We start from the raw sequence: 23,143 nt of genomic DNA, 5'->3' as shown, positions 1-23,143 counted from the left end.
ACAGTGACCCTATAGGACAGAGTAGATACTGCCCCATAGGGCTTCCAAGGAGCAGCTGGTGGATTTGAACTGCCAGCCATTCGGTTAGCAGCCAATCTCTTAACTGCTGCGCTGCCTGGGCTCCAGAACAGGCGCAGTTTGCCAAAATTAAAGGAATGATTTCAGATCCTTATGAAAAGAAGCATCCTTTATTATCCCTCCTTCCATTCCCTTTTTTGCTTATGTTTAAACACTGCTTCAAAATCAGCCATTTTCACTTTCTCACTAAAATCTTATTTAGGCAGGTCAGACTTAACTCATCACTAAGTTCCCCTGAGGAATAGCATTATCATAAGCATTTTGCTCTGGAACCCTTGCTCAAAATGTATGCAGCTTGCTATTATGGTAGGTATAATCTGCAGACCCACTTTAGTAATCGGGTCATCAAGAAACTTCACCTGGGTCCTATTTGTATGAGGTCCCTAATGTGTATAACATTTTACCTTAGTATTATTTTTAAAAATTCTTTTATCATTTAGTTGCCCATTTTGTCCATAGGAGAAGTTCAGTTAGAGTTGCTATATGTAGTAGCAGAGGCTAACTCTTGAAACCCTATGAGCATCAACCTGGGAAAGCGGGAACCTGCCCTAAGCTAATTGAGAGCCAGTGAGCATGGGTTCAGCTGTGAGGATAACCAAGGAGTTGGTGAGCTGTGCCACACTAATGGTGGCTTTGCCCAGTTCCTTAGAGGCTAATGTTTAATCCTTTTGTCAAAGAGAGCAATAAGATCCATTCAAAGTGCTGGAGAGAAGACGTTTTGTTTTCGTTTGATGGGTTGGGAAAATACCCATTTTATGGATGTACAAAGTGAATCATAGAGACTTGTGGCTAAGTCAGTAACTGTGGCATGAGGGTCATTCTGACTGCTAAGCCCAGGCTCCCCCTTTCCTTGGTCTGGCATCAGTATTTGAATGTGATGTCCTTGTTGAAGATGCAGTTGTAAAATTGCCAAGAGAATCTACCCATATTGATTAACAATGGGGCAAGACTGCAGTATCTTTCATTCAATGTATGAGGTAGAGCAGAACTTTTCAGAAGTACGTCTGGTGGATAACAGTGATCCCTGCAGTTTTCTTTGAACTTGATGACTTAGGAGCATCTTGTCCAACCTAGAGATAGAGAGGAAATATAAATATAAAGAAAGATGCAAATGGATATTTCTTCATGTGCCAACAAAGGAAAAACTAAGTACAAAACCCCATATAATTCCAAGTACACATTGTTTTGGCTTTTTGCTACCCATTAATTCTAGGAAAAGTTATCATGCTTATATTGAGAAACTATGAGCAAGGTGCACATATGTAAAAAATATAGGAGAACCTAAAATTGGTTGGAACCTATAACCCACTAGCAGAGTGCCCCTCAACTCCTTGTTTGCCTTGAATGGATGAGGCCCTATGTACGCAGCTGCACTGGATCCCAGACACAGTGATTCTACTTCATTTCTTGAATCAGGCCCAAACAACTTTGGTATGTTTTAAAAAGGGGCCAAATTACATAGTTTATAAAGAAAATGTTCTACATTCTACTTTGATGAGTAGTGTCTGGGGTCTTAAAAGCCTGTGAGCAGCCGTCTAAGATACTTCACTGGTCTCACCCCTTCAGGAGTAAGGGAGAATGAAGAAAACTAAAGATACAAGGGAAAGATTAGTCCAAAGGACTAATGGACTACATCTATGACAGCCTCCACTAGACTGAGTCCAGTATAACTAGAAGGTACCTGGCTACCACCACTGACTGCTCTGACAGGGATCACAATAGAGGGTCCCAGGCAGAGCTGGAGAAAAATGTAGAACACCATTCTAACTCACAAAAAAAGATCGGACTTTCTGGCCTGACAGAAACTGGAGAAACCCCAGGAGTATGGCCCCCGGACACCCTTATAGCTCAGTAATGAAGTCACTCCGGAGGTTCACCCTTCAACCAAAGATTAGACAGGCCCATAAAACAAAACGAGACTAAAGGGGCACAACAGCCCAGGCACAAAGACTAGAAGGCAGGAGCGGACAGGAAAGCTGGTAATAGGGAAACCAAGTGGAGAAGGGAGAGTGTTGACATGTCATGGGGTTGTTAACCAACAATATGTGTACTAACTGTTTAATGAGAAACCCGTTTGTTCTGTAAACCTTCATCTGAAGTACAATAAAATAAACAAATAAATAAAATAAAAAGGAGCCAAGATTTGGGTCTATGTGGATGAAGTTTTTTTTTTATTAATCTCATCCTACCCTCACCACAGCTGAGTCTAAGGCCTGTCTGAATTTGTGTGTACTTTCTAAGTGCTTAACCTGTTATTAGCATAATTAAGATTTTTTTTTTTTTGTCCGCTTTTTCTTCCCAACTAGACTGTAAGCCTCTTGAAGGCAGGGTCCTTGGCACATAGAACATTTTCAGTAATACTTTGTGAAACATATAAATAAACCAATAAATACCAGTGTAGGAATTGAAAGACCTGGATTCTATTTTCACTAGCTGTGTGACATAGGGAAAGTCATGTAATCTCTCTGAGCCTCAATTTAAGTATCAGTAAAATGTAGATGGAAACCCTGGTGGCATAGTGGTTAAGTGCTATGGCTGCTAACCAAAGGGTCGGCAGTTCGAATCTGCCAGGCGCTCCTTTGGAAACTCTTTGGGGCAGTTCTACTCTGTCCTTTAGGGTCACTGTGAGTTGGAATTGACTCAACAGCACTGGGTTTGGTTTGTTTGTTTTTTTTTTTTAATCGTAGATACCTGCTGAGGGTTTTTGTAGGGTTCAAATGAGGTAATGCATATAACATTTTGCCTTATTATTTAAAAAAATTCCTTTATCATTTAGTAGCCCATTTTGTTCATAGAAGAAATTCAGAGTTGCTGATGTATGATTTCCTCTATTTCTGGACTAGACTTTTTAGTCCCTTTGAGGCCTTTTTCTTCAAATGACAAATGATCGTGTTGATTAGAGTACAAAACTAAAAATACACCATATAATAAAATCATACTAATTTGCATGGGCTTATCATCTAATATTAGAAGAAATGAGATTATAGAAAATCTTAGTTTAGACCAGAGGTGACAAATAAGTTGCTAGTGGGTACTTGGAGCGCTGTGAGAAGAAAGACTGAGAGGCCGTGCCTGGGTGGAAAGAGTGCAGTGCTTGATTATTGGTATGTGCAGTAGACATAAAGAGTGGTGGCATGAGTGCCCGGAATTTGCCATCCTGGACTAGATAATCTTTGAGACCCATTCTTCATTTTCCTCACTTAAAAGTTTAAGCTTGGGCATTGTGACATTCATACTGCACAGTTGCCCTGTTCGTTGCCGTTGAGTCAATTCTGACTTGTGGCAGCCCCATGTGTGCAGAGTAAAATTGCTTTATAGAGACCCATTGTTAACATTATAATGCTACAAAAGTGAACACCCTGTTTAATTTTGGAATTATTGGCTATCTCATCTCTTTGCCTTAGTGAGTACTGTAGATGTTTTGGGAATAAGAGAAGGCATCTGTCAATTTCTAGTATTCAAAGGCTGAGTCCACTCCTGGTGGGGAAGCTGGATTTAAAGCAGCTGTGTTGAGCCAGTGGCATAGTGTCTGTTTCAGACATCAAAGGACACTACTCATTTATAATCCTATCAGGTAAACCCAAGGGCAGAGAAGAAGGAAGTTGTTTTGCCAAGTCTTCAAAGTATGTGGTGCTTCCTAAACTTTGATGTACATAAGAGTTACCTGAGGGACAGAGTGGATATATATGTTGTGGTTCTGAAGCTCTTACAATTTAGGGGAACGCTTTTAAGAAAAAGTATACAGATTTTAAAATCACAGAATTGCATACAAGATCTTGGTTTGGGCCCATGGGTCTTGAAGCTTAAGCTTCATTAGTTTAACAGTAAATCCACTTCTTATTTAGGGAGCTTGTTAAAAATCTTAAAAATAAGATTCCTGGCCGTACTGCAGACATTCTGATTCAGTATATCTGGGATATCTTCAGTAAGTACCCTATTTGGATTTGGCTAGGCTGTTGTTAGGAAAAGAGTTATACTTTCCTGTTTGGTGACACATTAAAAATTGCCCACATTTGCTTCGTAACTGAAGCAACCCCCTTCTTCCCCAATACTTATATATTAACCCCATTTTCTCCAGGCAAATGTTGTAAACAATACAGAGAACACTTTCCTTCTCAGGCTGAGAGTCAGGCTGGGCTTTGGCTACCCTGGGTTGCTGGTCTCCCATGCTGGCTCCCTTCCTTTGCCTTCCCCGCAACCACTGGCATTGACACAGCTCTCTGGCTCTCAGGCATTGACTCTGAAGGGGGAAGATGACTGGTATTAGTGTCTGGTGGTTTGTATGCATTTGGTTATCTTCCAAATATCATGTCAAGCCATTTAAAGAAATCATCTCTTGTAAAAAATATATTAGGTCTTACTGGAGCTATCCTCCCTAATGAATGTCCAAGTGTAACAGAGAAAGGAACTAGCATTTGGGGACCACCTTTCATACAGAATTTCAGTTAGCCTTCATAACCACCCATAAGAGACACATATCTTGAGTCCCATTTTACAGATGAGGCAACTGAGGTTGGAGAAGTCAAGCAATTTGCCCAAAGTCACTGAGCTAGTGAGTGTTAGTGACAGGTCTGTCCGAACTCAAAAGTCTGTGCTTTTCTCATTATGCCAAACTGCCTCTGGAATACAGTAGGCCCTTACAGATCCAGGCCAAAGACCCAAACTTACGGGGCATGGAACTTCAAAAATGACAAACACTATAATGGCGATTCCGCTGAGCAACAGGGTGGCAGCAATCAGAAATTTGACCACAATGCTCCATTTCTGCCTCTTCGCTAGGCCGTCATCTGTTTCTAAAAGGGGAGAGAGGAATGGAAGAGGGAGAAAAGAAAATTTGAGAAAGGGAAGAAATTGACTCTTTGACTTGAAGATCTCCTAGCTCACAAGACTAATAGGGCTCCACCTGACTCAGAGGCAGAAGATGAATTTCCAATTCAGACTCAGAATCAGGAGTCAGGTGAGCATCCTGGGCTCTGCCCTAGCCTCCTTGCAGCCTCTTCCCGGGGATTTGGAATTTTTCATGATCAAGTAGGGCTAGTTTTTGCACTCAGGAGAAGAGGCTAGGTGCGCAAAGAATTCTAAATTCACCTTTCGTCAGCAGCTCTCTCAGGATCCCTACTCTTCTGCTCTGACACATTGTATGGGATTAGAAAATCATCTTTCCTATGTTCCATCCTCTTGGCTTTACTGGGGCATAAGGAGGGACTAAGGTGAATCGGCAGTGCTTCTGGGTCATAAGCCAAATTTGGGGGCAGATGGCTTGTATGCATTTTGTTATTACTAATCTCATATTTATTTTTTCCCCTGTAGAAACTGGGGTATAACCCAAACTGTAATCTTACATACAGAATTTGAGTCCTGGCCAATTTAGGGAGTCTTGTTTCTAAAAACAGTATACATGAAAACATGTTATTGTCATCAATGTTAGGATTATTTAGTATTGCAGTATCATCTATCTATACATACAAAATGGCTGGAATTAACCTACCATGTGAATAAGATTTATCCTGGCCTCAAATCTGGCTACAGGTGAACTTCGTTGGAGATAAAGGATCATTGATGGTGTCAACCTACAAAAATTTCTGAGACCATGTTTGTAGAGAAGCTGATTTTTTCTTAAGAAATGGAATGATTTTCAGGTGTGAACTCTGTGTAACTTCGCAACCTCCTGGAAAATCCTAGGAGATACAAACTAATTTTGGGGCTAAAAATGCTTCCTTTTCTTTTCATTCTTGTCTTACCCCTTCTTATTCTGTACCTTGTTGTTTCAAAGGCCTAGAAAATTCATCAATACTTGTAGTTCTTGCTCTTTCTTTGTTCCCAGGAGTTATGGAAACGATAATGATGGAAAAAGTCTCTGATGAAGCTACCGTTACTGGGTAGACCTTACATTGGGAGATACCTGGTAAAAAAGCTGTAAAACAATGAAAGGACAACTGAGAAAATTTTATCCGGCCTTTGAATTTATCTGACACAAACCCTGGCTCTATTCAGCTGACATTACATTTCTAACTCTGGCCCCATTGATTTGTCCATAGGTTTAGGGTGTGGACACAAAGTAATGCCAAGAATAAATGAGGATAGGGATACTAATAAGAGATACAGATTAACCCCCATGGGGCCTTTGACTAAAGTAGGATCAGACCTTATCTTGATTGCCTATAATTAAGGCCATAATAATAAGGACGGAGGGCATAACACTGTTAAAAGTTTCCTTCTTTAAAGAAGGCGGCTCCAAAGTCCAAGGAAGAATGTGAAATATAACTTGCCTTAATGATTGCTGCAATTCTAAGTCAATGGTGGAATCTAAGTTAACTACTCTGAGAGAGGATTGGGAAAAAGGAGGAGTTGGTAGGAGGAAAGGTCACCCAGTTTGTAAACTCCTCATTTAGCAAATATTTCAAAATGAGTATCTTATACATCAGACACTGCTTTGGGTACTTTGGATATATCAGTTGGATACATTCTAGCAAGGGAACAAGCGAAGGGAAGGGAGGGTGGAGCTGGGAGGGGAGGGAAGGGAAGCAGATAACAGTAAGCATAATAAATCAATTTTATAGTATGTTAGAAGGGGATCAGTGCTACTTTTAAAAAAAATTGAAAGGGAAGAGTCTGGAGGCAGGGGCAGCCAGTGGTTGGGCAACCTGCCACATAGGGTAGGTCTCATTGAGAAGGTAAGATTTGAGCCCAGACTCCTTTTTTTTTTTCCAAGGAGGTGAGGGGGTTAGCGAAGCAAAACCTGGCTAAGTAGTGACAAGCAGATATCTGGGGAAAAGGAGATGGTTTGAGTAAAGGTCCCAAGGTAGAATGTGTCAGGCATGCTAGTGTTTTAGAGGAATGTCAAGGAGATTGGTGAGACTGGAATAGAGTGAAGTGAGCAAGGGTGATAGTAGTAGATGATCTAGAGGTAACAGGCCCATATCATATAGGGTCTGGTAGGACAGGTTAAGGTTTTTTATTCTGATTGAAATGGGGAGCCATTGCAATGTTTTGAGCAGAAGAGTGATAGAATAACTTATGTTTTTAAAGGATCACTCTGACTATTGAGAATAGAGCATAGGGGGACAAGGGTAGAATCAATCAGGGTAACCTGTTAAGGAGGCTATTTCAGAAATCCAAATGGGAGATGATGGTGACTCAAACCACTAGTAAAAGTGATAAAAAGTGAAAGGATTCTGGCCGTAGTTTGGAACTAACTTCTCTTGACTCCAGAACTGACCTAATCTAATTCAGACAGTGGTTCATATTTCAATTTTATTGGTGTCATATCACTGCTTATTAAATTAATGTCTGTAACTTTTCTTGACTTTTCTAAACTATGCTTTCATGTCTTAAGGCTATGTGAAAATGATAGTTCTTTTTCACACATGCCAGTGGCCACAGTACTGGGCACTGTACCTGAAAGTCCAGGGGAAGGAGCAGTCCCTGATTTCAGTTTAATCAGGAAGACAGTGCTGGCACTTATAGGCAGAGATACGCATAGAATCAACAGGTTCAAAAGGAAATTATGTTAAGTACTTTCAGCATGGTGCCAATCAGTTCTCTGAAGTGATAACGTGTGTTTATGAGACAGCTGAGATGAAGATGAATAAATCTTACTTTGGACATGTCACAAGTCTGGTTTCCTTATCTGTAAGGTGGTTAAGAAAATACAATACTTGGTCAATCTATTTCATAAGGATGGTATAAGAGAAAACCCAAACCCACTGCCATAAAGTGGATCGTGACTTGTAGCGACACTATAAGAGAGAACAGAACTGCCCTATATATAGGGTTTCCAAGGCTGTACGTTTTTACGGGAGGAGGCTGCCACATCTTTCCCCCACGGAGCAGCTGGTGGGTACAAGTCGCCCATCCTTTGGTTAGCACCTGAGCGCTTTAACCACTGTGCCACCAGAGCTCCCTAAAAAACAAGAAAGCAAGCATGAAAACACTTTGTAAACTGAGCAATACTGTGATTGAAAGAGAACAAATCTAGAGATTCTTCTCTAAGTAGAAATATACCCTCTAGTCATGGGGATAATAGTATTTCAATGTGGCATATCTTCCTACCTCCTGGGAGCCACTGTTTCAAAGTCTACTTAGTAGGCATCATTTGTCACTGCATTTTCAGTTCTGCCTAACCTCTAAGTGAATGTCCATCAATGTTGGCAGCTCCTGTCTCTTAGAGCTCATCTGCTAGATAACTGAACGTTAAGGTTGGAGCACACTGGTAAATGCAAATACCTCACTCCCTGTGATGATGGAATTCCAGCAATAATTTTTCTTTGGCTGATGATATTTGAACAAGAATGCCCACTTTAAGGAGATATAAAAAAATCAGATTTATGAAGTGGATAGCTTAGGAGATGATTACCGTCCCAAAGGATGTTTTGCTTTACAAAATTACTTTAAATAGAAAATGTTAAGTACATTGTATCTAAATAGAAATTCCCTTAGAGATTATTCTCTAATAAGACTGTCACTTTGAAAGGCTATTTGAGAGACCTTACATACATTGCAGTTGGGTTTGTGCTTCAAGAGCTAACCCTCCACTTTGTATATCTAGAAATTAGACCATCTAGTCAAATCCCAAATACCCTAAATACCGTGTGGTATAAAGTCAGGAAAGGTTGAATCCTTTCACCATACTTATTCAATCTGTACGCTGAGCAAATTTTCCGAGAAGCTGGAGTACATGAAGAAGGACAGGCATCAGGATTAGAGGAAGACCCATTAACAACCTGCGATATGCAAATGACACAACCTTGCTTGCTGAAAGTGAAGAGGGCTTGAAGCACTTATTGATGAAGATCATAGGCCGTAGCCTTCAGTATGGATTACACCTCAACTTGAAGAAAACAAAAATCCTCACAACTGGACCAATAAGCAACATCATGATAAATGGAGAAAAGATTGAAGTTGTCAGGGATCTCATTTTACCTGGATCCACATTCAACACCCATGCAAGCAAGCAGCAGACAAGAAATCAAAGGATGCATTGCATTGGGCAGATCTGCTGCAAAAGACCTCTTTAAAGTGCCAAAAAGCAAAGATGTCACTTTAAGGACTAAGATGCACCTGACCCAAGCCATGGTATTTTCAATCGCCTCATATGTGTGCGAAAGCTCAACAATGAATTAGACTGAAGAAGAATTGATGCCTTTGGCTTATGGTGTTGGTGAAAAATGTTGAATATACCATGGACTGCCAAAAGAACAAACAAATCTGTCTTGGAAGAAGTACAGCCAGAGTGCCTCTTAAAAGCAAGAATGGTAAGACATTGTCTCACATACTTTGGACATACTATCAGGAGCGACTGGTTCCTGGAGAAGGGCATCATGCTTGATAAAGTAGAGGGTCAGTGTAAAAGAGGAAGACCCCAATGAGATGAATTGACACAGTGACTGCAACAATGGGCTCAAGCATAACAACGATCATGAGAATGGCATAGCACTGGACAGTGTTTCGTTTTGTTGTACATAGGGTCACTATGATTCGGAACCAACTCAGCAGCACCTAACAACAACAACGGTCAAATCCCAAGGAGCTCTGGTGGCACAGTGGTTAAAGGGGCCGACTGCTAAGGGAGAGGTCAGCGGTTCAAAATCACCAGCAGCTTTGTGGGAGAACGATGTGGCAGTCTGCTTCCATAGAAATTTACAGCCTTGGAAACCCTGTGGGGTTGCTATGAGTCAGAATCGACTCGATAGCAGGGACTTTGGATTAGTCAGATCCTTCATTTGTAGCTATAGAAACTGAGCGTTGGAGAAATTGAGTAACTTGTCAGAAGTTACTCATCCTTACTCCTTAGGAGTTTCGAATTCCTATTTTACTCTAGAACATTTTAATGAACTGTCTTCTGACAGTTTCCAGGACATCTTCCTATGCAGACTAACCGGTCACATTCATAGTGTGGTACCTTCAGAAGGCATCTCTTCTATGACTTTGTAAGCATGACCATTTACCTAATTTTCATTTCAGCCCTATTCTGAGTCTGTTACATCCTAGTACTCAATGCAGGTTTAAATTTAGAATAGGCAGTTTTAAACTTATAAATGGATTTATGTTTTGGAAGTCCATTCATAAGTTGGTGGTTTGGAATTCATCATTATTCCATAGAAATGTGTGGTGAATTATGATTAGGTCCCCACACTAACCCACAAACAGCCATTTGATCTGGGAACCAATCACCATGTCATAGAGGAAGGATGAAGGGATTATGTTCCTCCTTCCCTGGATTCTAAGCTAGCCCAAGGCAAAGTTTTGAGTGAAGTCAAATTGATCTTTGGCATCTCTCCTCCCCACATCCAATCTCCAGTTGTCCTTGTCCCAAATTTCTGAGTGCTGTTATCCTTATTTGCCGTGAGCTCCACAATGCTTAGCACTGTATCAGGAAAGATTCACCCCCTAGAGCAATCCAGACTCCATATTAACTTAAGTCCACTACTTCCCATCATAATGCCATTGACTCAAGGGGGTGCCGCATGTTAAAAGGAAAGCAATTTGACTGAATTAATTTGTGTTAATATTAACTGTCTGAAAGTTAAGTGAGTTTTCAAGAGTTTATTTTTCGCACAAATTATCACTGGTGGAATTTTAGGAAGTATAATAAAGTGAGTGAAAACATTTAGGTCATAAGAGGATATGTAATTTATGGTACCTGGGCCACATCCTAAGAGCCTATCCACTTATTTCCCAACCTCTAGTCCCTAGGAAACCCTGGTGGCGTAGTGGTTAAGTCCTACAGCTGCTAATCAAAAGGATGGCAGTTTGAATCTACCAGGCACTCCTTGGAAACTCTATGGGGTGGTTTCTACCCTGTCCTATAGGGTTGCTATGAGTTGGAATTGACTTGATGGCAGTGGGTTTGGTTTTTTAGTCTGTAAATCGACTATAATTTTAAAGTTTTTTTTTTCCATAATTCTGCATGTGAACTCCCAGTTTCTCTAAAAGTGCCAATTTTTATTTTATCTTTCCAGCACTGCAGCAGTAGCATCTAGGGGATTGCCTGTATATAAAAGGAGAACTACCAGTTCCAATTTATTGACGATAAACTACCTCATAAAAAGAAGGGGTGGAAGAAGAAAAGGAGGACAGAAGCAGTGAAACATAAGGTGAAGGTCAAAAAGCCCTGCCTAGGGTCTATGAGGGGAACAAGCAGTCTCACACAGTGTTGGTAGGAGTGCAAAATGGACAAACCTCTATGGAGGATAATTAACAATATCTATCAACACCTTTGACACAGCAATCCTGCTTCTTGAAATTTATTCTATTGGTAAATTGCAAGTACACGGAGAATGTATAAGGTCATCGCTTGTAGCATTGTTTGTATCTGTAAGATTGGAAATAGCCAAAATATCCATCAATAGGGGACTGGTAAAATAAATTATAGTACAGAAATGCAAAGGAATACTGTACGACTGTTAAAAAGAATGAGTCAAATTTATACTTCTTGCTATGGAGCAATCTATAAGATACATTGTTGAGTGAAAAAAACAAAGTGCAGAACAGTGTGTATGGCATACTACCATTTATATTTTTGAAATATATACATCCATACATGCTTGGAGCCTTGGCATAGTGGTTAAGAGCTCAGGCTGCTAACCAAAAAGTCGGCAGCTCAAATCCACCAGTTGCCCCTTGGGAACCCTATGGGGCAGTTCTATTCTGTCATAATGGGTCGCTATGAGTCAGAATCTACTGGGTGGCACACAATGACAACAACATACATGTTTAGAGTACCTCTGGAAAGAAATACAATAAATCGTAATACTGGTTGCCTTAGGGATAGAGAACCGGAACACTGAGAGAACATTGAGAGTAGGAGGGAAACTTACTTTTCAACATAAATTTGTGCTGTTTGAATATTTTATTGTGTGCTTCAAAACAAATAAAAATCTTTTTAAAAATTCAAATTGCCATTGTCAAAAGAAGACCCATCAGAAATGTAGATCATATGAAAATCACAGCATGTCAGGGCCAGAAGGTCCCTTAGAGATTAGAAAACTCAGGCTCAGAGAGGACAAGATTTGCGCAAGGGTGGGGTGGGGGGCGGGTAGCGGTATCCATTTCCTTGTGGCCTTAGCTGCCACTGAACCTTCAAGGATGTCAACTAAAAGTCAGCGCCTACCTCCATCTCCTTTTCCAATCTCACCTTTGCCTGCCAGAAGGGATCCAGTCTGAGACTTGAATGTAGGGGCTAGGTGACAGCTTGGGGAGGCTGAGCTGTTTCTGCTGGGAGCAGCAATGACTCTTAGGTTCTTCAGAGTATACTTGATATTTCGCTTTTTCTCCGAATACATGAGACTGACTTTCACTTTGCTCCCAGAGCATTGCAGGGTAGCCAGAGTCTGATTTTGGATGATTGTGGCCCTTTTGGCTTCTGCCTGGGCTTCTGGAAGGAGAAAAGTAAGACAGAAAAATACAGCTGGTTCTTAATCTGAACATTGCCCAACTAAATTACTTCTACTTCCTACCCAGCCCTTATGACCCTGTTAAACTCCACTGTTGCACTTTCTCCTTTTTTCAGTTCACTTCTTCCTTAGCATGTGTTTTTCATACTAAATATACAAGCCAAACTTTTCCTCCTTCCTGCCATGGAGTTCCGTGAGAATGGGTGACTGCCATGAATTCAGCACAGAGAAATGCTCATAGATTATTTTGTTTAATGCAGAAAGGGTTGAATTCTGATTCCTTCTCTTTCTTTACCCTCATCTGTTTGATTTATATAGTCATGCCTTAGGTAATAGCAGTTAAAAATTGGTTTCCAGAAAGCCTCTTGGAGGGGATACATATCTTTAAAATAGGATATTTAAGATCTAGCCTAGGAAGCAAGGAGACAAACAAGTTTTAAAGGTGACATTCCTTGGAATGGCAAAGTAATTTTCCAGGAAGGGCCCATTCCCTACCTTGAATTAGCATATCCCTGATGTTTCTCACATCCTTTGGGAAGAGCTCAGGCAGCAGTTCCACTTGGCAGCTGCTTTCGCTGATTTCTGAGGTAGCTAGAAAACAAAAACGTCAGGATTTACTGGGTTCTTATTCTTCAGAATTCTGGGCACTGAAGGGGGAAATACAAAAGAATGTAATCCCTTCTTATAAAACTGGCAATCCAATTAAGATGAAACTTCCCCCAAAATACTTTAAAACTTTCAGCCAAATATTTTTAGGAGTTAGCCTAGTATAAAGAAAACTGAGTAGCAACCTATTACCTTTAGGAGAAAGAAAGTTGAAATAGAATTAAGTTAATAAAAGACTACACAACCTATTCCCCCAGACCCTACTTAATTTCTCTTTTCCTTTATGTTCTGTCTGCCTTTTGGTGTTAAAGAAAATTTTGTCTATTAAGAATGTGTAAGTTTATTAAGTGTGAGAATCCAAGGTATATCTATAGGTTGCCACTGGACTGTAGATCATATTAATGCTTTGTAGTACATGACTCACAGGGTGTTGTGACTTTTCATCATTAGTTAAATTTATTACTGTTGCACATTATGCTGTTTCGCCTTAACTCTAACTGGCTAATTTTGGAGATGAAATGTTTTAAACACTTCAAAGAATAATGGTTTAAATAAACAATTATCAGCGAGAAGCAAATGGTGCCATTCCACCCCCACCTACTCTTTCCCTTAGCTCTCCACACCCAGGATCATCCCCATCTGAAATTTGGATATATGACTCACCTTAAAAATGTTTTATGAAGGGTTACGAATTTGAGAGTCTTAGTTGATGACAATGCTGAAACTGTACCAGCACCCTTCAGTAAAGAAAGCCATCTAACAGTGAGAGAACTTTCAATGTTAATTACATGAACAAGACAGAAGAATGCATCACATTCTCTGAAAACCTCTCATCATGGAACAGACAGCTATTGCTCTGGGTTGAACAAATTGCAGCTCTGCGTAGAGACAAGAGGATACATGGGATGACATCTGCAAAGCATCACCTGCTGGGTATCGGCTATATCTGTATCTGGCAGAAGAGAGCCTAGGCATTGCCTTACAGGGATCTCTCTAGGCCTTCCAATGGATTTTCTAGGCTATCAGACTAGAGAAATACTTACCTTTCTTGTTGACATCATAGGATATAATGATTAGGCTGAAGACCAAAATGGTATCCATGTTAACTTGAGCACATACTCCTTGCAGAGACAGTAAGCTGCTAATCTGTCACAGCTTCTTATAGCCCACTCTCTAGCTGCTTTCACTACCCTGGACCTACGTTTGACTGTGGGAAAGTCTGGTTCCACCTTGATTATTTTCCCTCATTTCCTGAAGACCCAGGAATAGAGGTGATTGGAGAGAGGACCGAGTCTGTTTATTAATGATTGACTCAGAAGGTCTTCCCCTCACTTCATTGCTGGTGCCGGCAAAACTGTTAATTACAGAGAGGCTTCCCCAGCAGAAAGGGCATTAACATCCAGTGATATGCTTTACAAATACTTGCTGAGAGACACGTAGACATTCACATGCGTGCTCACTGACCGAGGCATACAGATTAACACACTGACAAAGAGATGTGGAGCCTACTAAAGAATGTGGTCTGTAGAATATAGCAGGAAACTAGGACTGAATGAGTCATTGAGTTACACTGGAGAGAACTGAACTAGGTATCCACAGAATTGAGTTCTAGTACAGACCTTGTTAATAACATCACCTTGGGGATTTCAGTTTTTCTCCTCTGTAAATTGAGAGTTCCAGCCAAATGATCTCTAGAATTTATTCGCAGTTGTGCATATAAACTCATGTTAGGATAGGCGTACCTATATAGTTTTGCACATTTTCACACTCTCCTGAATAGTAAAGTGAGAATGACTATTGGGCTGAGAGGTCAGTGCAATGGTTAAGATTGTGTGTCAACTTGGCTGAGCCATGATTCTCAGTGTTTGTATATAATCACTGCCATGATGGGATCTGCTTTGAATAGCTAGTCAGTTGAAAGGGAGTTTCCTTGGCAGTGTGGCCTGCATCCGAATATAAGCAGATGTTCTGGCATTTTGCTTGCTCTGGATTCTGCAGCTGCCTCATGTTCCTCTGACCTCCAGTGCTTGAGACTTGAGCTATCACCTTATCTGCCGATCCTGGGATTCGTCAGTCTTCACAGCCTGTAAGTGAAGCTCTGTTCCCCAACCTGCTGATCTTGGGTTCACCAGCCCTTGCAGCTACGTGAATCGGGAGAAGGCTCTATCCTAAGCCACGGACTTGGGACGTTCCAGCCTCTACAATTGCGTGAGCCGTTTCCTTAATATAAATCTGTCTATATATATTTATACGCTTTACTGGTTTTGCTTCTTTAGAGAACCCAGCCTTAAGACATTTGGTACCGAGAGTGGTTCTAGAGAAACAAAATTATAAGGATGAGTTTTCTAAATTGGTTCTCAAGTTTGGCTAGTCTTAAAGATGTTGATGACTCTGCTTCCAGCAGTAAAGAGGGCACTGCTAATCCGTGGGGTGAGGTGGCAATACAACTACGCAAAATATCACCACCAAGAGATGAGGTATTGGAAAGGTGAAGCTCTGGGTGAACACGTGTGATGTCTTTCTAGTTTCATCAGAATGTGAAGTAATAAGGAAGCTGATTTGTTGGTCCTAGACAAAAACTGGTGAAAGAAAGAGATGCTCAGGGCTTCAGAGTCAAAGCTCAGGTGCTGCATAGATGACCTCAAAGTTTCCACTTGTGCCTTGAAAGAACACCTTATTTCTTATAGTAACAGAGCTGATGTTGCTGAAAACCAAACCCAGACTTTTATTGTGCAAGTGGCTGCATTATAATGCTAGCTCTATTGCCAACCTCGAGAGGTATCTGAAGTTAAAGTAAGGGCAATGATTGGGAAGAAATGGGATCCTGAAACTTGGGTTGGGGACATATGGCCAGATAATCAGGAAGCTGGAAATACTGAGCCACTAAATTCTATTGAATCAGTCCTGTCAGCAGAATCACTCCCATCTGAAGAGGTTACTTCATGTTTGTTTGCTGAACTACCCTGCCCAGAAAAATTACTAACTCCTCCACTCCCATCTAATGAGAATTAGCCCTAGCCCAGCTGCCTCCAAAAAGCCCTTGCTTGAGTCGTTGCTTGGGGCATTGTCTGAGGCAGATGCTTTACAAGACAATGCTAAATGTTCTCAAAGCAATTCCACACTTTCAATCCTGGCTTCTAGACCTATAACTAGACCTAAGTCCCAGCGAGCCCCAAAAGGTGAAGTACAAAGTGTGACCCAGGAGGAGGTATGTTACACTCCAAAAGAACTGCTTGACTTTTCTAATATGTACAATTAGAAACCTGGGAAATATGTGTGGGGATGCCTATTAAGGGCGTGGGATAATGGTACAAGGAACAAAAGGTGGATCAGACTGAGTTTATTGATATGGGTCCACTAAGCACAGATTCTTCATTCAGTGTTTCAGCTCAAGAAGTCAGGAAAGGATCTAATAGTTTATTTGGTTGGGTTGCTGAAGCATGGTTTACAACAAGGTCTACACTAAATCAAGTTGAAGTACCAGACCTGCCTTAGTATAGTGTAGAAGAACGTATCCAAAGGCTTAGGGAAATTGGCATGATAGAGTAGATTTATCAGGTTAGACCTACAGACCCACACATGGAGTATCCAGAGGACACACCTTTTACCACAACTGTGAAGAACAAATTCGTGAAGGGAGCTTAGCAGTCTTGAAGACTGCTGTGATTGCTATATTATGTAAATCAGATTTGACAGTGGGAACTGCCGTAACTGAATTAAGACACCTAACTACAGTAGGGCTAATGGGACCCCATGGTAGTTGGGGCCAGGTGGCTGTACTCAATCTACAAAGACAAGGTGGATGTGGTTAGAGTAATGGACAGTAATCAGAATAGTCTGACTTGTGTGAACTTATGGCATTGGCTACTTAGTCATGGTGTCCCTAGGAGTGAAATAGATAGGAAATCTACTAAATATTTACTTGATCTGTAAAAACAGATAAATTCTTGGTCAGGTGGACAGCAGCCTAACTGGAATCCCCAGAATAGAAAGTCACAGTCCCTCAATCAATTCCCAGATTTGAACGAGTTTAAAGACCCACAACTCCTTGAATGAAGGGGAGGTTGGGTTCCCTTGAGGAAGGACTCCAACACACTGCCAAAAATTTTTGCCTTTAATCTCTCTCCCAGCCTTTCCCAAAGGGATCTATGGCCTTTTGCGAGAGTGACTATTCACTGGGGAAAAGGAAATAATCATACTTTTCGGGGATTACTGGATATTGGCTCTGAACTGACAATAATTCCAGGAGACCCAAACATCACTGTGGCCTGCCAGTCAGAGTGGGGACATATGGAGGTCAGGTTATTAATGGAGTTTTGGCTCATGTCCATCTCACAGCAGGTCTGGTGGATCCCCGAACACATTCTGTAGTGATTTCTCCAGTTCCAGAATGCATAATTGGAATAGATATATGCAGCAACTGTCAGAACCCCCATATTGGATCCCTGACAAATATAGTAAGGGCTATTATGGCAGGAAAAGCCAAGTGGAAGCCAATAGAACTGCCCCTACCTTGGAAAATAGTAAACAAAAAGCAATACCACATTCTTGGAGGAATTGCAGAGATTACTTCCACCATCAAGGACTTGAAGGATGCAAGGGTGGTGATTCCCACCACATCCCCATTCAACTTGCCTATTTGGCCTGTGCAAAAAACACATGGATCTTGGAGAATGGCAGTAGATTATCGAAAACAGGTGGTGACTCCAACTACAGCTGCTGTTCCAGATGTAGTTTCATTGCTTGAGCAAATTAATACATCTGGTACCTGGTATGCAGCTATTGATCTGGCTAATGCCTTTTTCTCCACACCTGTTTTGAAGCAGTTTGCCTTCAGCTAACAAGGCCAGCAATAGACCTTTACTTGCCTACCTCACGGCTACGTCAACTTTCCAGCCCTATGTCATAATATAGTCCGCAGGGACCTTGATCACCTTTCCCTTCCACAAGACATCACACTGGCGCATTACATTGATGACATTATGCCAATTGGACCTAGTAAGGAAGAAGTGTCAGTGACTGGACTTTTTATTGGTAATACATTTGTGTGCTAGAGGGTGGGAAATTAATCCCACAAAAGTTCAGGCACCCTCCACCTCAGTGAAATTTCTAGGGGTCCAGTGATGTGGGGCATGTCAAGATATTCCTTCTAAAGTGAAGGATAAGTTATTGCATCTGGCTGCTCCCACAACTAAAAAGGAGGCACAATGCCTAGTGGACCTCTTTGGATTTTGGAGGCAACATATTCCTCATTTAGGTGTGCTACTCTGGCCTAGCTATCAAGTGATTCAAAAAGCTGCTAGTTTTGAGTGGGGCCCAGAACAAAAGAGGCTCTGCAATAGGTTCAGGCTGCTGTGTAAGCCGCTTTGCGACTTGGGGCATATGATCCAGCTGATCCAATGGTGCTTAAAGTGTCAGTAGCAGATAGAGATGCTGTTTGGAGTGTTTGGCAGGCACCTATTAGTGAATCACAGTGCAGACCCTTAAGATTTTGGAGCAAAGCCCTGCCATCCTCTGCAGATAACTACCCTCCTTTTGAGAAACAGCTTTTGGCTTGTTACTGGGCCTTAGCAGAGACTGAATGCTTAACCAAGGCACAGCAAGTCACCATGCGGCCTGAGCTGCCCATCATGAACTCGGTATTTTCTGACCCACAGAGTCATAAAGTTGGACGTGCATGGCAGCCTCTGTCATTAAATGAAAGTGGTATATAAGAGATTGGGCCCAAGCAGGACCTGAAGGCACAAGTAAGTTACATGAGGAAGTGGCCCAAAAGCCCATGGCCTCCACACCTGTCACATTACCTTCCATCTCCCAGTCTGCACCTATGGCCTTGTGGGGAGTTCCTTATGATCAGTTGACTGAAGAAGAGAAAACTTGTGCCTTGTTTACAGATGGTTCTGCATGATATGCAGGCACCACTTGAAAGTGGACAGCAGCAGCACTTCAGCCACTTTCTGGGACCTCTCTGAAGGCCAGTGGTGAAGAGAAATCCTCTCAATGGGCAGAACTTCGAGCAGTGCATTTGGTTGTTCACTTTGCTTAGAAGGAGAAATGGTCAGATGTGCAATTGTATACTGATTCGTGGACTGTGGCCACTGGTTTGGCTGGACTGCCAGGGACTTGGAAGGAACATGATTGGAGAATTGGAGACAAGGAGGTATGGAGAAGAGGTATGTGGATAGGCCTCTCTGAATAGGCCAAAGAAGTGAAGATATTTGTATCTCATGTGAATGCTCACCAAAGGGTGACCTCAGCAGAGGATGATTTTACAATCAAGTGGATAAGATGATGCATTCTGTGGGAACCGGTCATCCTCTTTCCCCAGCTACTCCTGTCATTGCTCAATGGGCTCCTGAACAAGTGGCCTTGGTGGCCAGGACGGAGGTTATGCATGGGCCCAGCAACATGGACTTCCACTCACCAAGGCTGACATGGCTATAGCCACTGCTGAGTGCCCAATCTGCCAGCAGCAAAGACCAGCACTGAGTCCCTGACATAGCACCATCCCTCGAGGTGATCAGCCAGCAGCCTGGTGGCAAGTTGATTATATTGGACCAGTTCTGTCATGGAAAGGGCAGTGCTTTGTCCTTACTAGAATAAACACTTACTTTGGATATGGATTTGCCTTCCCTGCATGCAGTGAAATGCTTTTGCCAAAACTGTGGTCTTACAGAATGCCTTATGCATCATCATGGTATCCCACGCAATATTGCCTCAGATCAAGGGACTCACTTCACAGCAAATGAAGTGTGGCAGTGGGCCCATGCTCATGGGCTTCACTGGTTTTACCATGTTCCCCATCATCCTGAAGCAGCTGGCTTGATAGAACGATGGAATGGCCTTCTAAAGACACAATTACAGCATCAGCTAGGTGGCAGTACCCTGCAGGGTTGGGGCAGTATTCTCCAGGAGGCTGTATATGCTTTACATCAGCATCCAGAATATGGTGCTATTTCTCCCATAGCCAGGATTCATGGATCTAAGAATCAAGGGGTGGAAGTGGGAGTGGTACCACTCATTACTACCCCTAGTGACCTCCTTGCAAGGTTTTTGCTTCCTGTCCCCATGGCTTTATGCCCTGCAAGTCTAGAGATCTTAATTCCAAAGAAAAGAATGCTCCCACCTGGAGACACGTCACTGATTCCACTGAACTAGAAGCTAAGAATGCCACCTGGCCACTTTGGGCTCCTTATGCCTCTGGATCAACAGACAAAGAAGGGAGTTACCATACTGGCTGTTGTGATTGATCCTGATTACCAAGAGGAAATTGGATTGATATTATATAATGAAGGTAAAGAAGAGTACATCTGGAATGAGGAGATCCCTTAGGGCGCCTCTTAGTACTACCATGTCCGGTGATTAAAGTCAATGGAAAACTGCAGCAACCCAATTCCAACATGACTACTAGTGGCCTGGACCCTTCAGAAATGAAGGTTTGTGTCACTCCACCAGGCAAAGAACCATGACCACCTGAGGTGGTTGCTGAGGGCAAAGGAAGTACTGAATGGGTGGTGGAAGAAGATAGTTCTAAATATCAGTTACAACCACATGACCAGTTGTAGAAACGAGAACTGTAATTGTTATATTTCTGCTTTGTATGTGTGCATCAAATATTTTTATTTTCTTCACTTATAAAATATAAGATATAGATAGGGCTAGTGCATTTTCAGCTGTACACATGTTAATTGTATCATTTTAGGCACAAATATGACTTTGTAATTGTCTTTATTCAGAGATAATGTATGGTTTAAGGAGATGTGTACATGTGGTAAGCTGACAAGGGGTGGATTGTGATGGTTAAGATTGTGTGTCAACTTTGCTGAACCATGATTCTCAGTTTTTATATGTAATCACTCCCATGATGGGATCTGCTATGAGTAGCCAATTTAGTTGAAAGGGAGTTTCCCTGGGGGTGTGGCCTGGATCCAAATATAAGCAGGTGTTCTGGCTTTTTGCTTGCTGTGGTTCCTGTGGCTGCCTCCTATTTGTCTGACCTCTGGTTCTTGGAACTTGAGCTATCAGCTTATCTGCCGATCTTGGTTTCATAGATCCTCACAACCTGTGAGTGGAGCCCTACTCTCTGACCTGCCAATCTTGGGTTCTCCAGCCCCTGCAGCTACATGAATTGGGAGAAGCCTCCATCCTAATCAATGGACTTGGGACGTTCCAGCCTCTACAATTGTATGAGCCATTTCTTTGATATAAAGCTCTCGCTATATACAATTTATATGCTTTACTAGTTTCGCTTCTCTAGAGAACCCAGTGTAAGACAGTCAGGAAAAGTGGGACTGTCTGCAATTTGGGAAGGCTTTCCTAGACAGATGACTGTTGTTGAAAATTTTTCTAAAATTTTATCTTTTAGTAAAGATTATATATCTGGTGTAATATTATGTAGACTTTGTGATGGAATAGCTAGGTAAATTATAAAGTAGACATGAAGACCTGCTCAGATCCTTTACCCTAGTCCAGAGCCTCTGCTCCTTCTGCCCATTGTAAATGTAGTCCATTGGAGCCAACATGGGATGACTTATGTGTAAGAAGGTTCTGGAAGGTGAAACTCTGATAATGATGCAGGAGAACTTTGTTCAAGGGACTCCCAGTACCGGAGATATGAGTCAAATCATACTCTACATACTACCCTGTTTCCTGACATTTTAATATAGGTTGAAATCCAGCTAAATTGAGCATCAAGGAACATCCTAGTGGAAGGGAAGAGATGTCATTGAAGGACAACATGCTGCCTGAAATGTGGAAGAGGAGAGGAAGTGCTAGACATCTAACCCTAGTGCTTTTCATTCATTAATTCATTCAACAAGTATTTATTGAGGGCCTACTGTGTGCCAGGCACTATTCTATCAGTGAGCAAGGCAAAGTCTGTGTCCTCGTGGAATAATGGGAAGCAGACAATAAACATAGTTGAAAAATAAAACAGTGCAGAAGGGCTAATAACAAACAGTATACAAATACATAATTAAATATTGTGATAGTTGCTGTAAAGAAATAGGGTGATGAGATGAAGGATTATGTACTGGCAGAGGCCACTTCATATAGGGTGGTCATGAGTGCCTTCTCTGAAAGAGGTAACATCTGAGCTGAGAAAACCAGGAGAGTGGGTGTCACAGGAGCCAAGAGAGGAGAGTAGTTCAAGTTCAAGTAAGGGGTGGTCAATTGATCAAATGCTGATAGGTTTTTATAATGAGGGAAGAATATCCACTGGGTTTGACAATTTTGCTAAGACCAGTTTCAGTGGAGTGGTGGAAGTAGGAGTAGGGTGAAAGGGAATTTGAGGTGAAGGTGTGTAGATAACTTTTTCAAGAAGCTTTTCTGTAAAAGAGCAAAAAAGTGAGGACATACGTGATTAGGGACGTATTTTTTTTATGTGCCTTAAATCTTTATTTATCCAGAGCAGCCCTACCTTACTCCTTTTTCCCTGCTACAGTTACCTATAGTTGATTTTCTTAAGTAGGTAAGGCAGAATAAAGGGGCTCCATTGCCTTCCCAGGGTTTCATGGTTTTTGCTTACTACTTCTTAGCATCATTTTCTGCTCCCTTATGATATTAGACCCATTTCCCCTGTCACTGTATTTGAAATTTGCTGTAGATTAGTTCCTAGATGGCACATTACAGTGCTGCCACCTTGGTGCAAGGGTAGGGAAGAATCTGAAGGCTTGCTATTCTCATCCTGTGTCACAAGGTGGCAGAAGAGCTCACTTTTCCCAAAAGAATCCTTTGTACTTGGCCAAAAAAAGACCAAAGCGGAAAGAAGAGTTTTCCTCTAAGCCCTCATTTAGATCCTTTTCTTTTCCTTTGTAACTCAAGAGGCCCAAAAGTCAGCCTGCGTGTTGAAACAGACCATTCTTGGGGAGACAGAGAAAAAGACCTGGAACTATTTCTTTACTACTAGATATTTTGATTGGTTTTCTAAGTGTTTGGGATATCTGTGGAGGGAAGAATCTCTCTCCTGATCTCTTTCCCCACAATAAAAACATCAAAAGGAAAAACAGAAAAAAAGTTATAACAAAGGCAAATTTTGTGATATATGCAGATAAGAGATCTGGTGT

The 23,143-nt window shown here is 41.6% G+C and overlaps 2 protein-coding genes across 6 annotated transcripts in view; one reads left to right on the top strand and one right to left on the bottom strand.

Annotated features, from left to right (window-relative positions):
* ACACA (acetyl-CoA carboxylase alpha) overlaps positions 1–23,143 on the top strand; it is a 318,748-nt gene that overhangs the window by 23,044 nt on the left and 272,561 nt on the right. The gene's annotated exons all lie outside the window — the stretch shown is intronic.
* On the bottom strand, positions 993–14,769 carry C18H17orf78 (chromosome 18 C17orf78 homolog). Its single transcript, XM_003414565.3, has 7 exons — positions 14,123–14,769; positions 12,969–13,055; positions 12,215–12,454; positions 5,863–5,992; positions 4,747–4,867; positions 4,184–4,318; positions 993–1,148 (listed from the first exon to the last, which is right to left on the bottom strand). The coding sequence occupies exons 1-7, from the start codon at positions 14,178–14,180 to the stop codon at positions 1,071–1,073; spliced, it is 849 nt and encodes a 282-aa protein (XP_003414613.1). The 5' UTR covers positions 14,181–14,769; the 3' UTR covers positions 993–1,070.

The sequence above is a fragment of the Loxodonta africana genome, chromosome 18 (genome assembly GCF_030014295.1).
Source record: "Loxodonta africana isolate mLoxAfr1 chromosome 18, mLoxAfr1.hap2, whole genome shotgun sequence".
Lineage (NCBI taxonomy): Eukaryota > Metazoa > Chordata > Mammalia > Proboscidea > Elephantidae > Loxodonta > Loxodonta africana.
This window is presented reverse-complemented; position numbering and strand designations above follow the sequence as displayed.

Excerpts from the sequence above, each read along its gene's own strand:
- C18H17orf78 (XM_003414565.3), bottom strand. The coding sequence starts at position 14,180 with ATGGATACCATTTTGGTCTTCAGCCTAATCATTATATCCTATGATGTC. Across the intron at positions 5,993-12,214 it reads ATCCCTTCTGGCAGGCAAAG|CTTTTTTACCAGGTATCTCC; the intron begins GTGAGATTGGAA and ends ATTGTTTTACAG. Across the intron at positions 4,319-4,746 it reads TTTTTGAAGTTCCATGCCCC|AGTCAATGCCTGAGAGCCAG; the intron begins GTAAGTTTGGGT and ends TTCCCCCTTCAG.